The sequence below is a fragment of the Pleurodeles waltl genome, chromosome 9 (assembly GCF_031143425.1).
Source record: "Pleurodeles waltl isolate 20211129_DDA chromosome 9, aPleWal1.hap1.20221129, whole genome shotgun sequence".
Classification (NCBI taxonomy): Eukaryota; Metazoa; Chordata; class Amphibia; order Caudata; family Salamandridae; genus Pleurodeles; species Pleurodeles waltl.
Window position 1 is genome coordinate 806,186,002 of NC_090448.1, and position 21,697 is coordinate 806,207,698.

Below are 21,697 nucleotides of genomic sequence, written 5' to 3' on the forward strand. Positions count from 1 at the left end.
GACGCTCGGGTGGCACAATACCCTGTGATGGTTAACAATGTGGGGATAAGTGACTAATTGTGGATTAGGGCCATCTTGTAAGAAGGGCCCCTTCACATTCAGCACTTTGTGTGGTATCACACCACCCTAGGGGTGGCATTGGCATGGGGCAATGATGCTAAATGCCATATTTTCTCCTCATTTTGAACTTGTTCCATGTGTTCTGCCTTCAGCAACAGGCATAGATAGAGCTAACGGCTTTTTAAGAATGTTTTTGTGCAGAAAGGTGTTCCTTCCTGTACAAAAAACAATCTTCCCCTCAACGCAGCCATCCTTTCACTGTGGTGCAAGGTTTGCTGTGTTGGCCCACCTCAGCTAATTTAGCATCGGCACAGGGAGTGACACAGGGGTGCCCCGTATTCTAATGACTACTGGCCATCAGTGAGTTTTGAATATGACAGTGCACAACGCTGCCAAATTTGGGGTAGCGTGGTACACCATCATTTCCTATTACATTTGGGCTTTTGTTATTTTATCCTACACCACCTACTTCCTTGCAGGCTCCTTGTCCCTGCCACTGACATAATGGTGGCATGTAATTAGCCTTCATATTCACCGTGGTGGACATTGCCACAGTAGTGTAATGTGTTCTGTCACTCTTTTGGTGCAATGATGCATTGGCACAATGAATGATAGGACTAGTGCAGCATAGCATAGGTAGGTCCATTGCATAAAATGCTTTTGTTAAATTCTCATCTGCCTGTACCAGGCCCCACACCTGTGCTGATTTGAAGGGTCAGTGCAATCATTATGGATTGTCTGCCCCATTAGATTGTCCCTCCCTACATTTGGAACATTTCCTTGCACATAAGATATCAACAACAGGCATGTGTTGGTGTAAGGATGTTGAATGTGGATCAATGCATGCATTTTGTGACTTTGAAAATGTTGCACAAGGAGAATGTGCAGCTTGGTTCCACATGGGCTATTCTATTATTTGAATGATGATACAGTTGGATTACAAGCTAGTGACATTGTGCCGGTGATGCAACATTGATGCCACTTGTGCCAGTTCTCAAATATATTGATTGTACCATTAAGCAGTAGACCAACCTTTCACACAAGACACTCTATCTTGTCGGATGGTGAGATTGCAGCTACTCGTACTGCTGCACACAAGATGTTCACAGACACTCTCCATGTGTTGTATATGTTGTATTTTGTGGCAATCTCCATATGGTGCATGGAGTTGTGTTTGAGTTGTTGTGGGCTCACCCTGTGAGGTTTGAGTTCCACAGGTTACACACTTTAGGCGTCTTAATTCAGAGCCTATGTGCCCTGATGCAACACTTTAGCGTGCATTGAGTGTGTCCTAAGTGCCTCCCCCTTCTGCCATTTGTGGAATTTCAGATATTCCCCCTCTGCAACTTGCACTGCATTTGTGGTTGTTCTTGGTAGTCTGCTCTGTCGTGTGATTCCAGTGACCAGCTCCTTCGGGACGAATGCTGCGACCATCTCCTCCAGATCATCCAGATCCTCCTGTTGTGCGGGACTTCCACCTCCAGTCATCAGTGCTGCCTTTCGGTTCCTGGTCAGTTTCTCCTTAGTCCTGCACTTACAATTGTGCCAGTGCTTCTTGCAATTGGTGACAGTCCTCTTAACCTCTGCCACGCTGTTGACTTTGTCTACTATTGCCTGCCATATTGTGTCTCTCCTACCGACTGGTAATTTGGAGGTGACAAAGAGCTGGTATTGGTGCTCCGTCACCTCTCTGACCAGGATGTCATGCTCCTCCTCACTAAAGCAACACTTGTGCTTCCTCTTCCCCTTTTCCTGGGACTTTGCTGGACCTTCCTGGCTGGTACTTAGGTGATTGGGATCTCCCTGGGGTCTCTCCTGGCCTGCAATCTCTATCTTGTCTTTCAATTTGTATTTTTCTTGCTTGTACGTTTTTTTTACACTAATGGTACTAACCCATTTTGCGTCAAAAATACGTGCCGCAAAATGGTCTATTGCCACTTTTGCAGAATTAGCGTAATTTTTCCTTACATCATGTCACAATGGTTAGTGGCATTTTTTGTACACTAACCATTCCTTAGTGGCATTGTGCATCATTTTTTTAATTTGTCCGCACGGATAGCACTAGGGAATGACGGTAGCTCTCGTTAAAAAAAATTCATAAATATGGACCAAAGTGTTTCACCGATACACTCTGTAACATGTGGAACAGCAGGCCAACCCGCTCATAGGCAGGTTCCACCAACCAGAACCACAGATGAATAAGTTAGTACCACTCAAGGGGAGTGTATAGCCAACCAGTAGGGAAACCAGGACTACGATCTTGACATTCATTTAACAATTTCACTTTAGAAATTAGAACCTGCAGACTGCAAAATGGACTCTAAGCTCCACAGAAAAAGCGCTAAACCACTCAGTTATTTAGGTATTCTAACTTTGACTGGTTAGAAGTACCCCCCAAGAGTCGGCACTAGGACCGATGGGTGCCTACAAAGGCAAACCACGTTTCCCAAAAGGCTGTCTTCTTTTAGTTTTTATTTGTGCTCTTGGAAGCAACGTGACCCGCTCATGTGACTCACAACAGCTGCTGCACAAAACTTGAGCCGCGCATCAGGTCATCAGCCGAGGGCTTGCTTGGCGACCTCCAGAGAGCCATGGAGACTATCCCGGCCAGCTTCCTCCTGCAGCCGCCCGTCTTCCATCCGGTGGGTGCCATGAGCGCCTTCTTGTTTTGGCACAGGCAGTCCTAGATTAGAAGTAACGTCATTTTTTAGCACGTTTAATTAGGTGGGGGGTGGGGAGGGGAGTTGCGACATCCAGTATATTTCGAAAGGAATTGAACGGCAGGAGAGGACTTTGGAACGAAAATACATAAATATTCAGTAATCCACCTTCACAGACTGAGTGCCAGGGAGCTCTTTCGCGGTTGACGTTACTTAGTTGCCCGCCCATAACCTGCCCCACCTCTTAGAAACCGGTTTGGGAAATCTCTTTTGTTACACTTTTCATGGGATATCTGGTTTCGCCTCCATATGTTAGTAAATTTGTGCATATTCCCAAACAGTCGTTTTTCTCTTGCCTTTCAAACTAATATGACATTGTCGAGATAAGTAGAAGCTCCCGACCCTCCTGGTCCCCAACCTACCCGTCTTTTATTCTCAAACCCTCGGGCTGCCAAACTCATTTATATTCACCACCTAAGTTCATTCTCGAATCAGAATGTTCTCATTGTCAGTTGGGTTTGCTCTTTCTTTCTTTTTTTTTTTTTTTTTTTTTTGTACACTCTTTGTATGCTGTTTTTAATGTATGTTTCTTTCTATAAGCATTTTTTTTTTTTTTAGATTCCCGAGAGACTTAGTTAGAAACTGGTATTTCTCGCATAAGAGTTTAGTGTTCGGTCTGTTCTTCTAGGAAGCTTGTACCTCGTTATCGAAATGGGGTATAAAGTATGCAGAATCGCTCTTGGTTACAGCCTTTAAGCTCTTGATGATGGGAAAGGGAGGACCTGTAGCTAGCTACCGGAAACAGTTTACTGAGTGGCAAAACAGATTGAAAGGGCTTTACTTAATTTTCACAGATTGTATTATTTCCTTGTGGTAGCTGACAAGGAGTTCCACGAGAGTGGATCTTAAACGCAGAAGGCCTTACCTCCCCAGTAGATTGAATCTAAGGTTTGTGAAAGAGAGTGAGTTGGCAACCATACTTTTCGCGCTGGCTGCTGGTAAGTAAATATCTTTAAAGTGGATCTGTGTTTCTTCACTAGTGAACACATGAGGGACTCTCAGTAGGCAAAAACAGATCCAAACATTTTCAGATTAAAGATAAACCTAACGGTGGCGTCTTGTAAGCAGGGCAGTCTTTTTGGGACTGTTGGTTTTTGAGGGAGCCTCAGGTAGGCTGAATTGGCAAGTATGAGCCAGGAATCAAATGAAAGCATCGGCCACAATAACTCTATGCGGGAAAGAAAGGAATAGGAAAAGTTTCTTGAGCATTGTGTAGCAGTGTAGTCATCAATAGTGCACCAGGTGTCGTGACTCCAAGGCCAGCGGATTGAAGTGCCCGTCACACCTGTGTTGTGTCTTTCTCTTACTACCTAAGAGGCGAAAATGATGGCCCTTTTTAATTGCTTGCATTTGGGCACCGGGTACCCTTGCTACATCAGAGAAAGTCTAGGTCTCGTTCATGGTCTGTTTGCAGGTGAATGCATTTCTTGTATTAGCCTGTCCTACTGTTGCCACAGATGTTCTGTAAAACTGGAGGTTTGATTGAGTGAGAGCCCCACTCTTTTCCGCCTTACTTTAAATGATGCTTCAAGTATTGCTGTGCGCATACTAGACCATGGAGTAAAGCTTCTGAGGGGTTAGTGTTAGTTAGTAGCTATTGCTCTCCGATTATCCACAACAACACCGCATGAGAGACCAAAACAGTGCAAGGTCGGTTGCTTGTCTGAAGAGTGAGTTGGAGAGTGGCGAGGGAGGACAGTGAATTGTGCAGCCTTCAGCCATCGTAGCAGATGTTGGGACAGACTATATCTGCTGCCAGCCATGGAGTGACAGATGTCGTTTTCTAACAGAGCAACTACGAAGAAGGTGTGTGTGTGTGAAAGTAACCTCTTTCTGGCATGGTAACCCCCATATTTGGCCTGTTTGTGAGTGTATGTCAGTGTGTTTTGCCTGTCTCACTGGGATCCTGCTAACCAGGACCCCAGTGCTCCTAGTTTGTGGCCTAATGTGTGTGTTGTGAATAGTGCTCAACTGTTTCACTGAGGCTCTGCTAATCAGAACCTCAGTGCTTATGCTCTCTCTGCTTTTAAATTTGTCACTATAGGCTAGTGACTTCATTTACCAATTTCAATTGGCACACTGGAACACCCTTATAATTCCCTAGTATATGGTATCTAGATACCCAGGGCCTTGCGGTTCCAGGCGATCCTTATGGGCTGCAGCATTTCTTTTACCACTCATAAGGAGCTCAGACAAACCCTTTCATCAGGCCTGCCATTGCAGCTTGCGTTAAATAGTGCACACACTATTTCACAGCCATTTTCACTGCACTTAAGTAACTTATAAGTTACCTATATGTCTAACCTTCATTTACTGAAGGCTAAATGCAAAGTTACTAAGTGTGAGGGCACCCTTGCACTAGCAAAGGTGCCCCTTTACAGTCCAGGGCCAGTTCCCCAGACTTTGTGAGTGCTGGGACGCCATTACACGTGTGCACTACATGTAAGTCAATACCTAAATGTAACTTCACAATGGTAACTCTGAATATGGTCATGTAAGGTGTCTAAGATCATGGAATTCCCCTCCACCCCCCATTCTAAATCTGGTATTGGGGAGCCAATTTCATGCATCCTGGGGGCTCCACCGGGGACTCCCAGTACTGCCAAACCAGCTTGAGGCTGGCACTGGAGCTACAGCTGCTGCCACCAAACAGACAGGGCTCTACCCTCCTGGGGTCTGAGCAGCTCAGTCCTAGGAAAGCAGAACAAAACATTTCCTCTGGGAGAAGGGCGTTACACCCTGTCTCTTTGGAAATAAGTGTTACAGGCTGGGGAGGGGTAGCCTCCCCCTGCCTCTGGAAATTCTTTGAAGGGCACAGATAGTGCCCTCCTTGCATAAGCCAGTCTACACCGTTTCAGAGACCCCCAGTCCCTGCTCTGGCGTGAAACTGGACAAAGGAAAGGAAGTGAGCACTCCCTTGTCCATCACTACCCTAGGGGTGGTGCTCAGAGCTCGTCCAGTATGTCCCAGACTTCAGCCATCTTGTTTTCCAAGGTGTGGGGACACTCTGGAGGTCTCTCAGTGGCCAGTGCCAGCAGGTGACATGAGACCCCTCCTGACAGGTCCATACCTGATAAGGTAGCCAATCCCCCTCTCAGGGGTATTTAGGGTCTCTCCTCTGGGTTTCTCTTCAGATTCGACTTGCAAGTTTCTAGCAGGAATCCTCTGCAACTACTACTTCATCCTCTAACCTCGGATCAACCGCAGACTGCTCCAGGAACTGCTGTAACAGCAACAAAGTATCCAGAAGGGCTACTTTTCCTCTTCAACGTCAGCTCTGGCCAGCAACTGCAACAGTGTCCACGGTGTGCACACTCTAGGGACTCCCCGTCTTCACCCTGCACCAGAAGGACTGAAGAAATCTCCTGTGGAGTGACTGAGTCATTCCCCTGCTCAAGCAGGCACCTTCTAAGTCGACGACCGGTTCTCTTGGACTCCTCTCCTGGTGACGAGTGTGCTCCTTGGAACACAGAAGGTGAACGCCTTTGACACAGACTGTCCTGAGGTCCTGCTGTCCCAATTTGGAGGAGGTAAGTCCTTACCTTCCCCATGAACGACAGCACCTCTTTGTACCACGTCTTCTTCACCACCTAAGGCCTCTGTGCACTATGTGCAAAATTCCTTCTGTGCACAGCCTGGTCCAGGTCCCCAGCACTCTATCCTGTGACGTTCAACTTGCTGAGTGGACCTCCGGCGGCGTGGGACCCTCCTTTTGTAGTGCTGCACAACCGCATTTTGTACCTCCTTTGTCCCTGTGTCCTGGGACTCCCGTGGGTGCTGTCTGATCTTCTGAGGGCTCTCTGAAGTGCTGAGATCCCCCCCCCCTCTTCCTCCTCACACCGAGTTGAGGCCCCCAGGTCTCTCCTGGGTCCAGGCAATGCCACCTTGATGCAAAACGCAACTTTGCCAGAACCAAGGCTTGTTGGAGGAATCCAGCAACAAAACTCACCTGCATCCAACTTCTTTTCGTGGGACATCCAGTGCATCATGCAGGAACCCGCTGACATCTTCCTTGGGTACATTTCTGCAGTTTTCGTCCAAACAGGGACTCTTCTTTTGCACCCTCTTCTGGGTTGGCAGGGGCTCCTGTCCTTCCTGGAACTTCTTTTGACTTCTGGACATCGTCTCCTTCCTTTGCAGGTCTTCAGGTCTTGGAATCCACCATTTGTTGTTTGCAGTCTTGCTGGGTTCTTGCAGTAACTCTAATCATGACTTGTAGTGTGTCCTAAGGAAACCTGCAGTACTTTACTCCTGCTTTTCTGGGGTGGGGTATTTTACCTACCTTTGCTGTACTCTTATTCTCCCAGCGATTCTCTACACACTACACTTTTCTAGGGTGGAATTTGTGATTCGCATTCCACTTTCTTAGTATATGGTTTGAGTTGCCCCTAGGCCTATTTTCTCCCATTGCATTCTATAGCATTTCCTATTGTTTGCACTATACTATGTCTAAATACTTATGTTATTTTGGTGTAAAGTCTATATATTGTGTATAATACTTACCTCCAGAAGGTGTATTGCCTCTAAGATATTTTTGGCCTTATGTCACCCAAATAAACTACCTCTTATTTTTGGTAACACTGAGTATTGTCTTTACTTGTGTATAAGTACTGTGTAACTATAAGTGCTTTTGCAGGAGCTTTGCATGTCTCCTAGTTCAGCCTAAGCTGCTCTGCTATAGCTGCCTCTATCAGCCTAAGCTGTGTGTGTGTGTGTGTGTGTGTGTGTGTAACGCTAGAAACCTAAGATGATTGGGGGGTGCTTTGTATTGTGATCACACACAACCTGCTATTTAGGCCTGCCAAATAAACTTCCACACGCTCTTGAATTGGGAATTTGATGAATTAAAAGCTATATTGTTGCTCTCCTTTGAGGCAGAAAATATTGTTTGTCTATTCACCTTGCAGGACCTACCATGCCAAAAATATAAGCTAGAGGAGTGAGGTGTAGGAATTGTAACAAAAATGTGTGCTATGCAAAAATTGCAAGGTCACAGAAACTGAGAAAAATGTACACATAGTTAAATTATGAAGACAAATTATTTTTGCAAGTGACCCATCAAGATGATAATGTTAAAGTGAAATACCCTTTTTGTGGTATTCTTTTAGATGGTAAGGAAGTTAAAGTATTTGCATATTCTCATGCACTAGGTACCAAAGCACAGACTTTGCAGTGTTTACAAAGAACTCATTGAAAAGCAACAACATGTAGTCACTGGATAAAGTTGCTACATTCCATCTGTTTAATTATCCCAAACTTGAGTTGTAACACATGGATGATTTACAGGCCCTGGGGGCAAAAAGTGCACTTTACTAGGGACTTACTGGTAAATCAAATATGCCATTCATGGGTAAACCAATTGCCAATACAATTTAGACAGAATGGACTTTCACTTTAGCACTGGTCAGCAGTGGTAAAGCACCCAGAGTCTTAAAGCCAGTAAAACGAAATACAGCACAGGATTAAAACAACAGGAGGTCAGAGGCAAAAAGTCAGGGGTAATCCTACAGAAAGGGCCATTTCTAACAGCCACCATCTGTCTGATTAAATATTTGCAGATTCTTTTTTCTCCTCTTCCTCTAATTGACAGTCAGACTTTCCATGAAAAGTTTAAAGGAAAAGATTACATTCTAGAAAATCCTGACTTGCATCCAGGGGGGTACAATGAAGATCCCATTCCATTAGAAGGTATGGTGAAAATGTATTTATGTTTTAGGGACAGAACACAATTAGGAAAGTTTGTTTAAAAAAAAAATAAAGGGATGTAATCTGTTAGGGTGGAAACACCAAAGAGATCTTGGTATAACTTTAGACACTAATAATGAAGAGCAGGTTCTATTGGTGGATAGATCTTAAGTATGCAGTGATATTTATGAAGAATTGCCAGAAGTGTTTACTGATTAGGATTATTAAAAGAATACTTGCACAAAATCAAGTTAGTCAGATGCTATTCCTCTTGTACACAAAACCATATCTATTCCGCTTTTGGGGCATGATCCTTTAAAGAAATAATTGAATGGTTGGAAAAACAGGGGGGTTATAGAAGCTGTCGAAAGATCAGAATGGTTGGCTCCCTTAGTTATAACTTCAAGAATATTTCCCTCCGTATTGATTTGAGACGTTTAAATGCTAATATAGGGAAAGACAGATATTCCCTTCCTAAAATCAATGTAATGCTGAGTGTGATAAATGATGCCAAATATTTCACTGTGTTAAACCTTTCATCAGTGTACCACCAGGTGGCACTCCATCCCAATTCCCAAATACTCACAGCCTTTACGGCACCTTTTGGTACCTAGAAATTCTTAAGAATGCAGCCAAAGCATTCCAGAGAATAATGCAACACATACTAAAAGGGATAAGTAAAACTATAGGGGTCATTATGAACACAGCGGGAAACTGCCGTGTTCATGCTGGAGGTCTTTTCACAGACCGCCAGCCCCCATGAGACCCCGTCAGCTGTATAATGGACATTCTGCTGGGCCGGCGAGAGGAAACAGTGTTTCCGCCCGCCGGCCCAGCAGAATGCAGGGCTGGGACATTGCCAACGGCGTCAACTCTGCTGTGCAGTGGGTGAAGCAGCACCCATCACGCAGATCACTGCCTGTAAATCTAGCAGTGACCTGAGCGATGTGGCACTGAGCAGTGACCCCTGGGGGGCCCAGGAGCACTCCTTCCACCAGCCTTTCCCTGGCGGGGGAACCTGCCAGGTAAGGGCTGGAGGAACAAAGGTTCTTTATCTGCAGGGCTGCTCGCCTGTGGCAGACCTGCCTGTGTTCATAATATGGCGGTTCAGACCGCCATGCCGGTGGCAGTATTTTCTGCCACCGCCGGCATGGCAGTCTGAACCGCCATGTTCGTAATGAGGGTCTACATGTTTTCGGGATGAAATCCTGATCGAAGGATCCAACAAAGAAGAAGGTAATCGGAATCTTAGAAGAGTTTTAGAAAAATTAAAGAGTGATGGTCTTATCATTAAGAAGAAGAAATGCAAATAGGATTCGCACCTTATCTAGTGAAGGTATAAAACCTAAGATGGATTTCATTGAATTAGTCATTAAGACCCCAATACGTACCAGTTAATACGGGGTTAAATCATTTTTTAGTTTGGCGGAGTACATGTCTAAATTCATAGAAAATTTCTCAGATTTAGTCCAACCTTTCAGACCTCTGATTAAAAAAGGTATATCCTTTGAGTGGTTCCAGGAACATACCATCACATGTAATAAGATTAAGGAAGCTATTACTTCAGCCTCATGCATAGGAAGTTTCAACAGCAATTTGGAGACCATACTCATTACTGACACAAGTAATAAAGGTCTAGGTTCCACACTCTCCCAAATAGGTGGGGGTAAGGTAAGAGTAATTGCTTTTGCCTGCAGAACTCTTGAAGTAGCAGAATGCAATTATTCAACTATTGGAAAGGAAGCATTAGCTTGTTTTTGTGCCACAAATCACTTTACATTTTAGTGTGGGGTTTGCAGTTCCTATTAAGAACAGTCCACAAACCACTTATTCCTGTATTTGCAAAAAAAAAAAAATGGGAAAAAACACTCTCAGAATCAGCAAAGGAATAATAAATCTGCAAGGCTTTAATTTTAGAATTCATTATGTTCCAGGTATAAAACAAAATCTGCAGCAGATTGTTTCTCCCTCATTCCCTTTGACAATTCAATAGAGGAATATAAACAAGACCCATCAGTTATGGTAGTCGAAATCCCCACCCTATTGAAAGATGAATGGGAAAAACATAGTAGGAGGATGAGTCTCTAAAATCAAACATTTGATCATCAAAGGGTGGCCCAAGAAATGTAATGAATTACTGGTAAATTTCAGACCTACTGGAACATGAGGGAGGAACTATCTACAGGTGAGGAAAACATTCTGAAATTTAGAAAAGGTGTTTAGCCCCCCCCTCACCCCCCCACCCCCGAAAAGGTGAGAGAACATATTTGTGAAATAGCTTATAAGGGTCCTTTAGGGAGGAATCGAACTAAGAGCAAAATAAGAGCTGATTACTGGTTTCCCTATATGGATTCCCCAACAGAGAAGTTAGTTATGCAATGTCATGCCTGCAGCCTCCATGATAAATGTACTAGAAGAACGCCTTTAGAACCTGTGGGTATACTTGCTAATCCATGGGACAAAGTAGGACTGGACATAATATGATCCATACAAGCATCTGGTTTATATGAAAAGTTTATCATTGTTCTGATTGACTATTTATCCAAGTAGATAACTATCAAATTTGTTAATTCCATCACTATCAAAATTCTTATATTTTTATCCGATGTATTTGCAGATGAAGGTATTCATAGCAATCTGATTACAGACAATGGTGTTGAGTTTGAGTCACACGATATAGAGAAGTTCATCACCAGTCTGGCCTTAAAACTATTTAAATCACCTCTTAATTGTCCAGGAGCTAATGGTCTAAAAGAACACAACAATAAAATCATAAAGGCATCTTTCCAATTGGCTATGGCTTCATACGAACCCATTATGTTATGGTCACATCATATCACACCAAGTAGTGTAACAGGTTGTCACCATTTACATTATTAAGAGGTTGCAATCCAGGGTCCAAAGTTACCCCAAATTGAGTGTTTGAGAATAAAACTATTCAAGTGAATAAAGATGACTTGGAAAAAGGAAATGATAAACAACAAAATGAAATACAAAAATGGGGCACTAAATAACAAAAGGGGAAGGAAAGACCATGGGTTTTTGTAAAGAAACCCAACAATAGTTGCAACAGATTTAAATACTTTTTACAAACCTGAAAAAATAGAAGAAGTAAAAAGGAATGTAGTAATGGAAGGTTATGAAGCATGGATAGGCTCTCCCCGTGCAACCACCAAGGTGCATCCAAGGTGGATGTTCAATCCAATGGGAATACAGAATCAGTGGACCTTAAGGAAGGAGCGAAAATAAAAGTACGCTCCGTTATGTGATGAAGTAATCATTTTTATAGAGCGTTTTATGCTTTAGTTTCCACTTTTGTATAAGCTGTGAATGCCTATGGTATGAAATAACCTTTTCTTTTTCCTCGTTTCTTTCTTCTTTGGTGCATTCTTTTCACAAGTTTAAAAAATGTCAGTATAATAAGGAGATGAGTTATAATCTCTCTCAAAAATGTATATACTAGTACTTGGTTCAGATGGTTTAACCCTTCACCCTCGCCTCTCCTTGCATTTTTAAACGGTTTGTTCCTTAGAACACTGCAAGGAACTCAATTAGAATGTCGGTGAGCTCTATCAGATCCACTCGACTGAATGTGAATCAACTTTGTAGACACTTGGGAATGCATTTGAAGAGATAACTTACTGTCTTCTACTTCAACTGCCTTCTACTCCTCATTTAACATCTTCACAACTTTACACTTCCCTTATCAGTAATAAACAGACCCCAGAGAGACTGAAATGATTGCTCAGTATGAGTATTGGGATAGACTATGTGTCTCTTCAAAATGACAAAAAATGACCCCAGAGTGTGAACTGACTATGTGATTGTGTGAGTAAGTCACATTTGGTCTTAGAATGGCAGGGATTTCTTAAGGCCACTACGCACCCTCACATGTACCTGCAGTAGACCAGTTTATGGTGTCAGATAAAGATTTCTGGTTCCAAACCGCATGCAATGTGAGAAAAGGGACTCATGAGCTTGGTTTAGCTCAGAACAGGACCAATGACTATCATGTATCTGACCTGGGCCCATAATTTACATTGTTCCCTAGGGGCACAAGGGGAGTGTGCACCCTCATGCACAGTGGTAATACAGAAGGGGCTGCAGACGCTTGTGTGGCTCCTGTAATGCTGATGGCGCTGGTGCAGATGTATCACCAGCACTATCATGAGAGTGCATTCCCACATTTGAATGGAGACATAGCCCCATACAAATGAGGAAATCTCTTTACCTCTGCGCCTGCGCTGTCATATAGACAGGGACACACATGCAAACTGGCCTTAAGCAGTCATTCAGTGTGCCACAAAAGGTGGTGCACTGTGAGTGTGCCTCCTGAAGGCAGCCCTCTGGAGGGTGGGAAGGGTGTCCCATGGACTCCCAGACATCCCACTGCAGACGGGTGCAGTCACTCAATTCACCCAACTGCAGGGTTGTAGGAAGTTGGCTCTGTATGCACTATTTCAAAGTAAGGAATAGTGTGCACAGAGTCCAAGGGTTCCCCTTAGAGGTAAGATTGTGGCAAAAAGAGATAATACTAATGCTCTATTTTTGTGGTAGTGTGGTCGAGCAGTAGGCTTATCAAAGGAGTAGTGTTAAGCATTTGTTGTACATACACACAGGCAATAAATGAGGAACACACACTCGGAGACAAATCCAGGCCAATAGGTTTTGTTATAGAAAAATATCTTTTCTTAGTTTATTTTAAGAACCACAGGTTCAAATTCTACATGTAATATCTCATTTGAAAGGTATTGCAGGTAAGTACTTTAGGAACTTTGAATAATTACAGTAGCATATATACTTTTCACATAAAACACAAATAGCTGTTTTAAAAGTGGACACAGTTCCTGGGGGAGGTAAAGTATTGTTAGTTTTAGCAGGTAAGTACATCACCTACAAGTGTCAGATTTGGGTCCAAGGTAGCCCACCATTGGGGGTTCAGAGCAACCCCAAAGTTACCACACCAGCAGCTCAGGGCCGGTCAGGTGCAGAGGTCAAAGAGGTGCCCAAAACACATAGGCTTCAACGGAGAGAAGGGGGTGCCCCGGTTCCAGTCTGCCAGCAGGTAAGTACCCGCGTCTTCGGAGGGCAGACCAGGGGGGTTTTGTAGGGCACCGGGGGGGGCACAAGTCCACACAAAAAGTACACCCTCAGCAGCACGGGGGCGGCCGGGTGCAGTGTGCAAACAAGCGTCGGGTTTCCAATGGGAGACCAAGGGGTCTCTTCAGCGATGCAGGCAAGGGGGGGCTCCTCGGGGTAGCAACCACCTGGGCAAGGGAGAGGGCCTCCTGGGGGGTCACTCCTGCACTGAAGTTCTGATCCTTCAGGTGCTGGGGGCTGCGGGTGCAGGGTCTTTTCCAGCCGTCGGGATTTTAGAGTCAGGCAGTCGCGGTCAGGGGGAGCCTGGGGATTCCCTCTGCAGGCGTCGCTGTGGGGGCTCAGGGGGGACAACTTTGGTTACTCACAGTCTCGGAGTCGCCAGAGGGTCCTCCCTGAGGTGTTGGTTCTCCACCAGTCGAGTCGGGGTCGCCGGGTGCAGTGTTGCAAGTCTCACGCTTCTTGCGGGATTGCAGGGGTCTTTAAATCTGCTCCTCTGTAACAAAGTTGCAGTCTTTTTGGAGCAGGTCCGCTGTCCTCTGGAGTTTCTTGTCTTTCTTGAAGCAGGGCAGTCCTCTGAGGATTCAGAGGTCGCTGGTCCTGGGGAAAGCGTCGCTGGAGCAGGTTTCTTTAGAAGGCAGGAGACAGGCCGGTAGGTCTGGGGCCAAAGCAGTTGGTGTCTTCTTTTCTTCTTCTGCAGGGGTCTTTCAGCTCAGCAGTCCTCTTCTTCTTGTAGTTGCAGGAATCTAAATCTTTAGGTTCAGGGAAGCCCTTAAATACTAAATTTAAGGGCGTGTTTAGGTCTGGGGGGTTAGTAGCCAATGGCTACTAGCCCTGAGGGTGGGTACACCCTCTTTGTGCCTCCAACCAAGGGGAGGGGGTCACATTCCTATCCCTATTGGGGGAATCATCCATCTGCAAGATGGAGGATTTCTAAAAGTTAGTCACTTCAGCTCAAGACACCTTAGGGGCTGTCCTGACTGACCAGTGACTCCTCCTTGTTATTCTCATTATCTCCTCCGGCCTTGCCGCCAAAAGTGGGGCCGTGACCGGAGGGGGTGGGAAACTCCACTAGCTGGAGTGCCCTGTGGTGCTGGAACAAAGGGGGTAAGCCTTTGAGGCTCACCGCCAGGTGTTACAGCTCCTGCCTGGGGGAGGTGTTAGCATCTCCACCCAGTGCAGGCTTTGTTACTGGCCTCAGAGTGACAAAGGCACTCTCCCCATGGGGCCAGCAACATGTCTCGGTTGTGGCAGGCTGCTGGAACCAGTCAGCCTACACAGATAGTCGGTTAAGGTTTCAGGGGGCACCTTAAGGTGCCCTCTGGGGTGTATTTCACAATAAAATGTACACTGGCATCAGTGTGCATTTATTGTGCTGAGAAGTTTGATACCAAACTTCCCAGTGTTCAGTGTAGCCATTATGGTGCTGTGGAGTCCGCGTTTGACAGACTCCCCGACCATATACTCTTATGGCTACCCTGCACTTACAATGTCTAAGGTTTGGCTTAGACACTGTAGGGGCACAGTACTCATGCACTGGTGCCCTCACCTATGGTATAGTGCACCCTGCCTTAGGGCTGTAAGGCCTACTAGAGGGGTGACTTATCTATACTGCATAGGCAGTGTGAGGTTGGCATGGCACCCTGAGGGGAGTGCCATGTTGACTTACTCGTTTTGTTCTCACCAGCACACACAAGCTGGCAAGCAGTGTGTCTGTGCTGAGTGAGGGGTCCCCAGGGTGGCATAAGATATTCTGCAGCCCTTAGAAACCTTCCCTGGCATCAGGGCCCTTGTACCAGAGGTACCAGTTACAAGGGACTTACCTGGATGCCAGGGTGTGCCAATTGTGGAATCAAAAGTACAGGTTAGGGAAAGAACACTGGTGCTGGGGCCTGGTTAGCAGGCCTCAGCACACTTTCAATTCAAAACATAGCATCAGCAAAGGCAAAAGGTCAGGGGGTAACCATGCCAAGGAGGCATTTCCTTACACAACCCCCCCCCCCCCCCCCCAAACGAAAGAGGATGAGACTAACCTTTCCCAAGAGAGTCTTCATTTTCTAAGTGGAAGAACCTGGAAAGGCCATCTGCATTGGCATGGGCAGTCCCAGGTCTGTGTTCCACTATAAAGTCCATTCCCTGTAGGGAGATGGACCACCTCAACAGTTTTGGATTTTCACCTTTCGTTTGCATCAGCCATCTGAGAGGTCTGTGGTCAGTCTGAACTAGGAAGTGAGTACCAAAGAGGTATGGTCTCCGCTTCTTCAGGGACCAAACCACAGCAAAGGCCTCCCTCTTAATGGCACTCCAACGCTGCTCCCTGGGGAGTAACCTCCTGCTAATGAAAGCAACAGGCTGGTCAAGGCCATCATCATTTGTTTGGAACAAAACTGCCCCTATCCCTTGTTCAGAGGCATCTGTCTGCACAATGAACTGCTTGGAGTAATCTGGAGCTTTTAGAACTGGTGCTGTGCACATTGCTTGTTTCAGGGTGTCAAAGGCCTGTTGGCATTCTACAGTCCAGTTTACTTTCTTGGGCATTTTCTTGGAGGTGAGTTCTGTGAGGGCTGTCACAATGGATCCATAGCCCTTCACAAACCTCCTATAGTACCCAGTCAAGCCAAGGAATGCCCTGACTTGAGTCTGGGTTTTTGGAGCTGCCCAGTCCAGAATAGTCTGGATCTTAGGCTGGAGTGGCTGAACTTGGCCTCCACCTACAAGGTGTCCCAAGCAAACCACAGTTCCCTGCCCTATCTGGCATTTGGATGCCTTGATAGAGAGGCCTGCAGATTGCAGAGCCTTCAAAACCTTCTTCAGGTGGACCAGGTGATCCTGCCAGTTGGAGCTAAAGACAGCAATATCGTCAAGATAAGCTGCACTGAAGGACTCCAAGCCAGCAAGGACTTGATTCACCAACCTTTGGAAGGTGGCAGGGGCATTCTTTAAACCAAAGGGCATAACAGTGAACTGATAATGCCCATCAGGTGTGGAGAATACTGTCTTTTCTTTTGCTCCAGGGGCCATTTTGATTTGCCAGTACCCTGCTGTTAAGTCAAAGGTACTTAAGAATTTGACAGCCCCTAATTTATCAATCAGCTCATCAGCTCTAGGAATGGGATGGGCATCTGTCTTGGTGACAGAATTAAGTCCTCTGTAGTCCACACAAAACCCCATCTCTCTCTTTCCATCTTTGGTGTGAGGTTTGGGGACTAAGACCACTGGGCTAGCCCAGGGGCTGTCAGAGTGCTCAATTACTCTCAATTCCAGCATCTTGTGGACTTCCACCTTGATGCTTTCCTTAACTTGATCAGACTGTCTGAATATTTTGTTTTTCTCATGTGTCCACATCATGGGTACACAGGTGTGTCTGACCAGGGGTTAGGGAAAAGAGCTCAGCAAACTGCTGCAGGACTGTCCTACAGTCAGATTGCTGTTGGCCAGAGAGGGTGTCTGAATAGATCACTCCATCTACTGAGCCATCATTAGGGTTTGATGACAGAAGATCAGGGAGAGGCTCACTCTCAGCTTCCTGATCCTCATCTGTTACCATTAACAGATTTACATCAGCCCTGTCATGGAAGAGCTTAAGGCGGTTCACTTGGATCACCCTCTTGGGGCTCCTGCTTGTGCCCAGGTCCACCAGGTAGGTGACCTGACTCTTCCTCTCTAGCACTGGGTAAGGGCCACTCCATTTGTCCTGAAGTGCCCTGGGAGCCACAGGCTCCAAAACCCAGACTTTCTGCCCTGGTTGAAATTCCACCAGTGCAGCCTTTTGGTCATACCAAAACTTCTGGAGCTGTTGGCTGGCCTCAAGGTTTTTGCTTGCCTTTTCCATGTACTCTGCCATCCTTGAGCGAAGGCCAAGTACATAGTCCACTATGTCTTGTTTAGGCTCATGAAGAGGTCTCTCCCAGCCTTCTTTAACAAGAGCAAGTGGTCCCCTTACAGGGTGGCCAAACAGAAGTTCAAAGGGTGAGAACCCTACTCCCTTCTGAGGCACCTCTCTGTAAGCGAAAAGCAGGCATGGCAGGAGGACATCCCATCTCCTTTTGAGTTTTTCTGGGAGCCCCATGATCATGCCCTTTAATGTCTTGTTGAATCTCTCAACAAGGCCATTAGTTTGTGGATGATATGGTGTAGTGAACTTATAAGTCACTCCACACTCATTCCACATGTGTTTCAGGTATGCTGACATGAAGTTGGTACCTCTGTCAGACACCACCTCCTTAGGGAAGCCCACTCTGGTAAAGATACCAATTAGGGCCTTGGCTACTGCAGGGGCAGTAGTCGACCTAAGGGGAATAGCTTCAGGATACCTAGTAGCATGATCCACTACTACTAGGATGTACATATTTCCTGAGGCTGTGGGAGGTTCAAGTGGACCCACTATGTCCACACCCACTCTTTCAAAGGGGACCCCCACCACTGGAAGAGGGATGAGGGGGCCTTTGGATGTCCACCTGTCTTACCACTGGCTTGACAGGTGGTACAGGAGACACAAAACTCCTTAACTTTCTGGGACATATTGGGCCAGTAGAAGTGGTTGACTAACCTCTCCCACGTCTTGGTTTGTCCCAAATGCCCAGCAAGGGGAATATCATGGGCTAAGGTCAGAATAAACTCTCTGAACTCCTGAGGCACTACCACTCTCCTAGTGGCACCAGGTTTGGGATCTCTTGCCTCAGTGTACAGGAGTCCATCTTCCCAATAGACCCTATGTGTTCCAGTTTTCTTGCCATTGGACTCTTCAGCAGCTTGCTGCCTAAGGCCTTCAAGAGAGGGACAGGTTTCTTGTCCCTTACACAACTCTTCCCTTGAGGGTCCCCCTGGGCCCAAGAGCTCAACCTGATAAGGTTCCAGCTCCATAGGCTCAGTTCCCTCAGAGGGCAGAACTTCTTCCTGAGAAGAGAGGTTCTCTTTTTGTTGTTGTGTTGCAGCTGGTTTCCCAGTTGGCTTTCCTTTTCTCTTGGTAGGCTGGGCCCTTTTTCCAGACTCCAGCTCTACTTTGTCACCCTGTGCCTTGCACTGTGCCCTTGTCTTGACACACACCAGTTCAGGGATACCCAGCATGGCTGCATGGGTTTTCAGTTCTACCTCAGCCCATGCTGAGGACTCCAGGTCATTTCCAAACAAACAGTCTACTGGGATATTTGAGGAGACCACCACCTGTTTCAGGCCATTGACCCCTCCCCACTCTAAAGTTACCATAGCCATGGGATGTATTTTAGTCTGATTGTCAGCGTTGGTGACTGGATAAGTTTGTCCAGCCAGGTATTGACCAGGGGAAACCAGTTTCTCTGTCACCATGGTGACACTGGCATCTGTATCCCTCAGGCCTTCTACACTTGTCCCATTAATTAAGAGCTGCTGCCTGTATTTTTGCATGTTAGGAGGCCAGGCAGCCAGTGTGGCTAAATCCACCCCACCCTCAGAGACTAATGTAGCTTCAGTGTGACACCTGATTTGCTCTGGGCACACTGTTGATCCCACTTGGAGACTGTCCATTCCAGTTTTAGCTGGAGTGGAGTTAGAAGTGATACTGTTCTTGGGACAGGCCTTGTCTCCAGTTTGGTGTCCAGGCTGATTACAGCTACGACACCAGGCCTTTTTGGGATCAAAGTTTTTACCCTTGTACCCAAAATTGGTTTGTGAAGAGGCTCTGGGCCCACCCTCCTGTGCAGGTTTTTGGGGGCCTGTAGAAGACTCTTTACTATTTTTGTTTTTGGATGTCTCAACACTCTTCCCCTGGGGAGGCTTTGTGACCCCTTTCTTTTGGTCACCCCCTTTGGAAGTCTTGGTCACCCTAGTCTTGACCCAATGGTCCGCCTTCTTTCCCAATTCTTGGGGAGAAATTGGTCCTAGGTCTACCAGATGCTGATGCAATTTATCATTGAAACAATTACTTAACAGATGTTCTTTCACAAATAAATTGTACAGCCCATCATAATTATTTACACCACTGCCTTGAATCCAACCATCCAGTGTTTTCACTAAGTAGTCTACAAAATCAACCCAGGTCTGGCTCGAGGATTTTTGAGCCCCCCTGAATCTAATCCTATACTCCTCAGTGGAGAATCCAAAGCCCTCAATCAGGGTTCCCTTCATGAGGTCATAAGATTCTGCATCTTTTCCAGAGAGTGTGAGGAGTCTATCCCTACACTTTCCAGTGAACATTTCCCAAAGGAGAGCACCCCAGTGAGATTTGTTCACTTTTCTGGTTACACAAGCCCTCTCAAAAGCTGTGAACCATTTGGTGATGTCATCACCATCTTCATATTTAGTTACACTCCCTTTAGGGATTTTCAACATGTCAGGAGAGTCTCTGACCCCAGTTATGTTGCTGCCACCATTGATGGGTCCTAGGCCCATCTCTTGTCTTTCCCTTTCTATGGCTAGGATCTGTCTTTCCAAAGCCAATCTTTTGGCCATCCTGGCTAGCTGGATGTCCTCTTCACTGGAGTTATCCTCAGTGATTTCAGAGAGGTTGGTCCCTCCTGTGAGGGGGCCAGCATCTCTGACTATTATGTTTGGAGTCAGGGCTTGAGAGGCCCTGTTCTCCCTAAATAGGACTGGTAGGGGGGAATTTTCCTCCAAGTCACTATCTTCATCCTCTGTGTTGCCATCCTCAGAGGGATTGGCCTTTTCAAACTCTGCCAACAGCTCCTGGAGCTGTAGTTTGGAAGGTCTGGGGCCCATTGTTATTTTCTTTATTTTACAGAGTGACCTTAGCTCCCTCATCTTAAGATGGAGGTAAGGTGTGGTGTCGAGTTCCACCACATTCACATCTGTATTAGACATTATGCTTCTAAAAGTTGGAATACTTTTTAAGAATCTAAAAACTAGTTCTAGAATCTAATTCAAACTTTTACCAAACTTTTAAACACTAAAAGAAATGCTAAACAGGGACTAACACAAGGCCCTAGCAGGACTTTTAAGAATTTAGAAAAATAGCTCAAATTGCAAAAATCAATTTCTAATGACAATTTTTTTAATTTGTCGTGTGATCAGGTATTGGCTGAGTAGTCCAGCAAATGCAAAGTCTTGTACCCCACCGCTGATCCCCCAATGTAGGAAGTTGGCTCTGTATGCACTATTTCAAAGTAAGGAATAGTATGCACAGAGTCCAAGGGTTCTCCTTAGAGGTAAGATAGTGGCAAAAAGAGATAATACTAATGCTCTATTTTTGTGGTAGTGTGGTCGAGCAGTAGGCTTATCAAAGGAGTAGTGTTAAGCATTTGTTGTACATACACACAGGCAATAAATGAGGAACACACACTCGGAGACAAATCCAGGCCAATAGGTTTTGTTATAGAAAAATATATTTTCTTAGTTTATTTTAAGAACCACAGGTTCAAATTCTACATGTAATATCTCATTTGAAAGGTATTGCAGGTAAGTACTTTAGGAACTTTGAATAATTACAGTAGCATATATACTTTTCACATAAAACACAAATAGCTGTTTTAAAAGTGGACACTGCAATTTTCACAGTTCCTGGGGGAGGTAAAGTATTGTTAGTTTTAGCAGGTAAGTACATCACCTACAAGTGTCAGATTTGGGTCCAAGGTAGCCCACCGTTGGGGGTTCAGAGCAACCCCAAAGTTACCACACCAGCAGCTCAGGGCCGGTCAGGTGCAGAGGTCAAAGTGGTGCCCAAAACACATAGGCTTCAATGGAGAGAAGGGGGTGCCCCGGTTCCAGTCTGCCAGCAGGTAAGTACCCGCGTCTTCGGAGGGCAGACCAGGGGGGTTTTGTAGGGCACCGGGGGGGGCACAAGTCCACACAAAAAGTACACCCTCAGCAGCGCGGGGCGCTCGGGTGCAGTGTGCAAACAAGCGTTGGGTTTCCAATGGGAGTCAATGGGAGACCAAGGGGTCTCTTCAGCGATGCAGGCAGGCAAGGGGGGGGACTCCTCGGGGTAGCCACCACCTGGGAGAGGGCCTCCTGGGGGTCACTCCTGCACTGAAGTTCCGATCCTTCAGGTGCTGGGGGCTGCGGGTGCAGGGTCTTTTCCAGCCGTCTGGATTTTAGAGTCAGGCAGTCGCGGTCAGGGGGAGCCTGGGGATTCCCTCTGCAGGCGTCGCTGTGGGTGCTCAGGGGGGACAACTTTGGTTACTCACAGTCTCGGAGTCGCCAGA

The 21,697-nt window shown here is 46.0% G+C and overlaps 1 protein-coding gene across 3 annotated transcripts in view; it reads left to right on the forward strand.

Annotated features, from left to right (window-relative positions):
• Nucleotides 1-2,554: 2,554 nt before the first annotated feature.
• LGALS12 (galectin 12) overlaps nt 2,555-21,697 on the forward strand; it is a 143,117-nt gene continuing 123,974 nt past the window's right edge. For all 3 annotated transcript variants that reach the window (XM_069208052.1, XM_069208053.1, XM_069208051.1), the window contains exon 1: nt 2,555-2,702. In XM_069208052.1, coding sequence (XP_069064153.1) covers nt 2,652-2,702 — 51 coding nt within the window. In that variant the 5' untranslated portion in view covers nt 2,555-2,651. The remainder of the gene's footprint in view (nt 2,703-21,697) is intronic.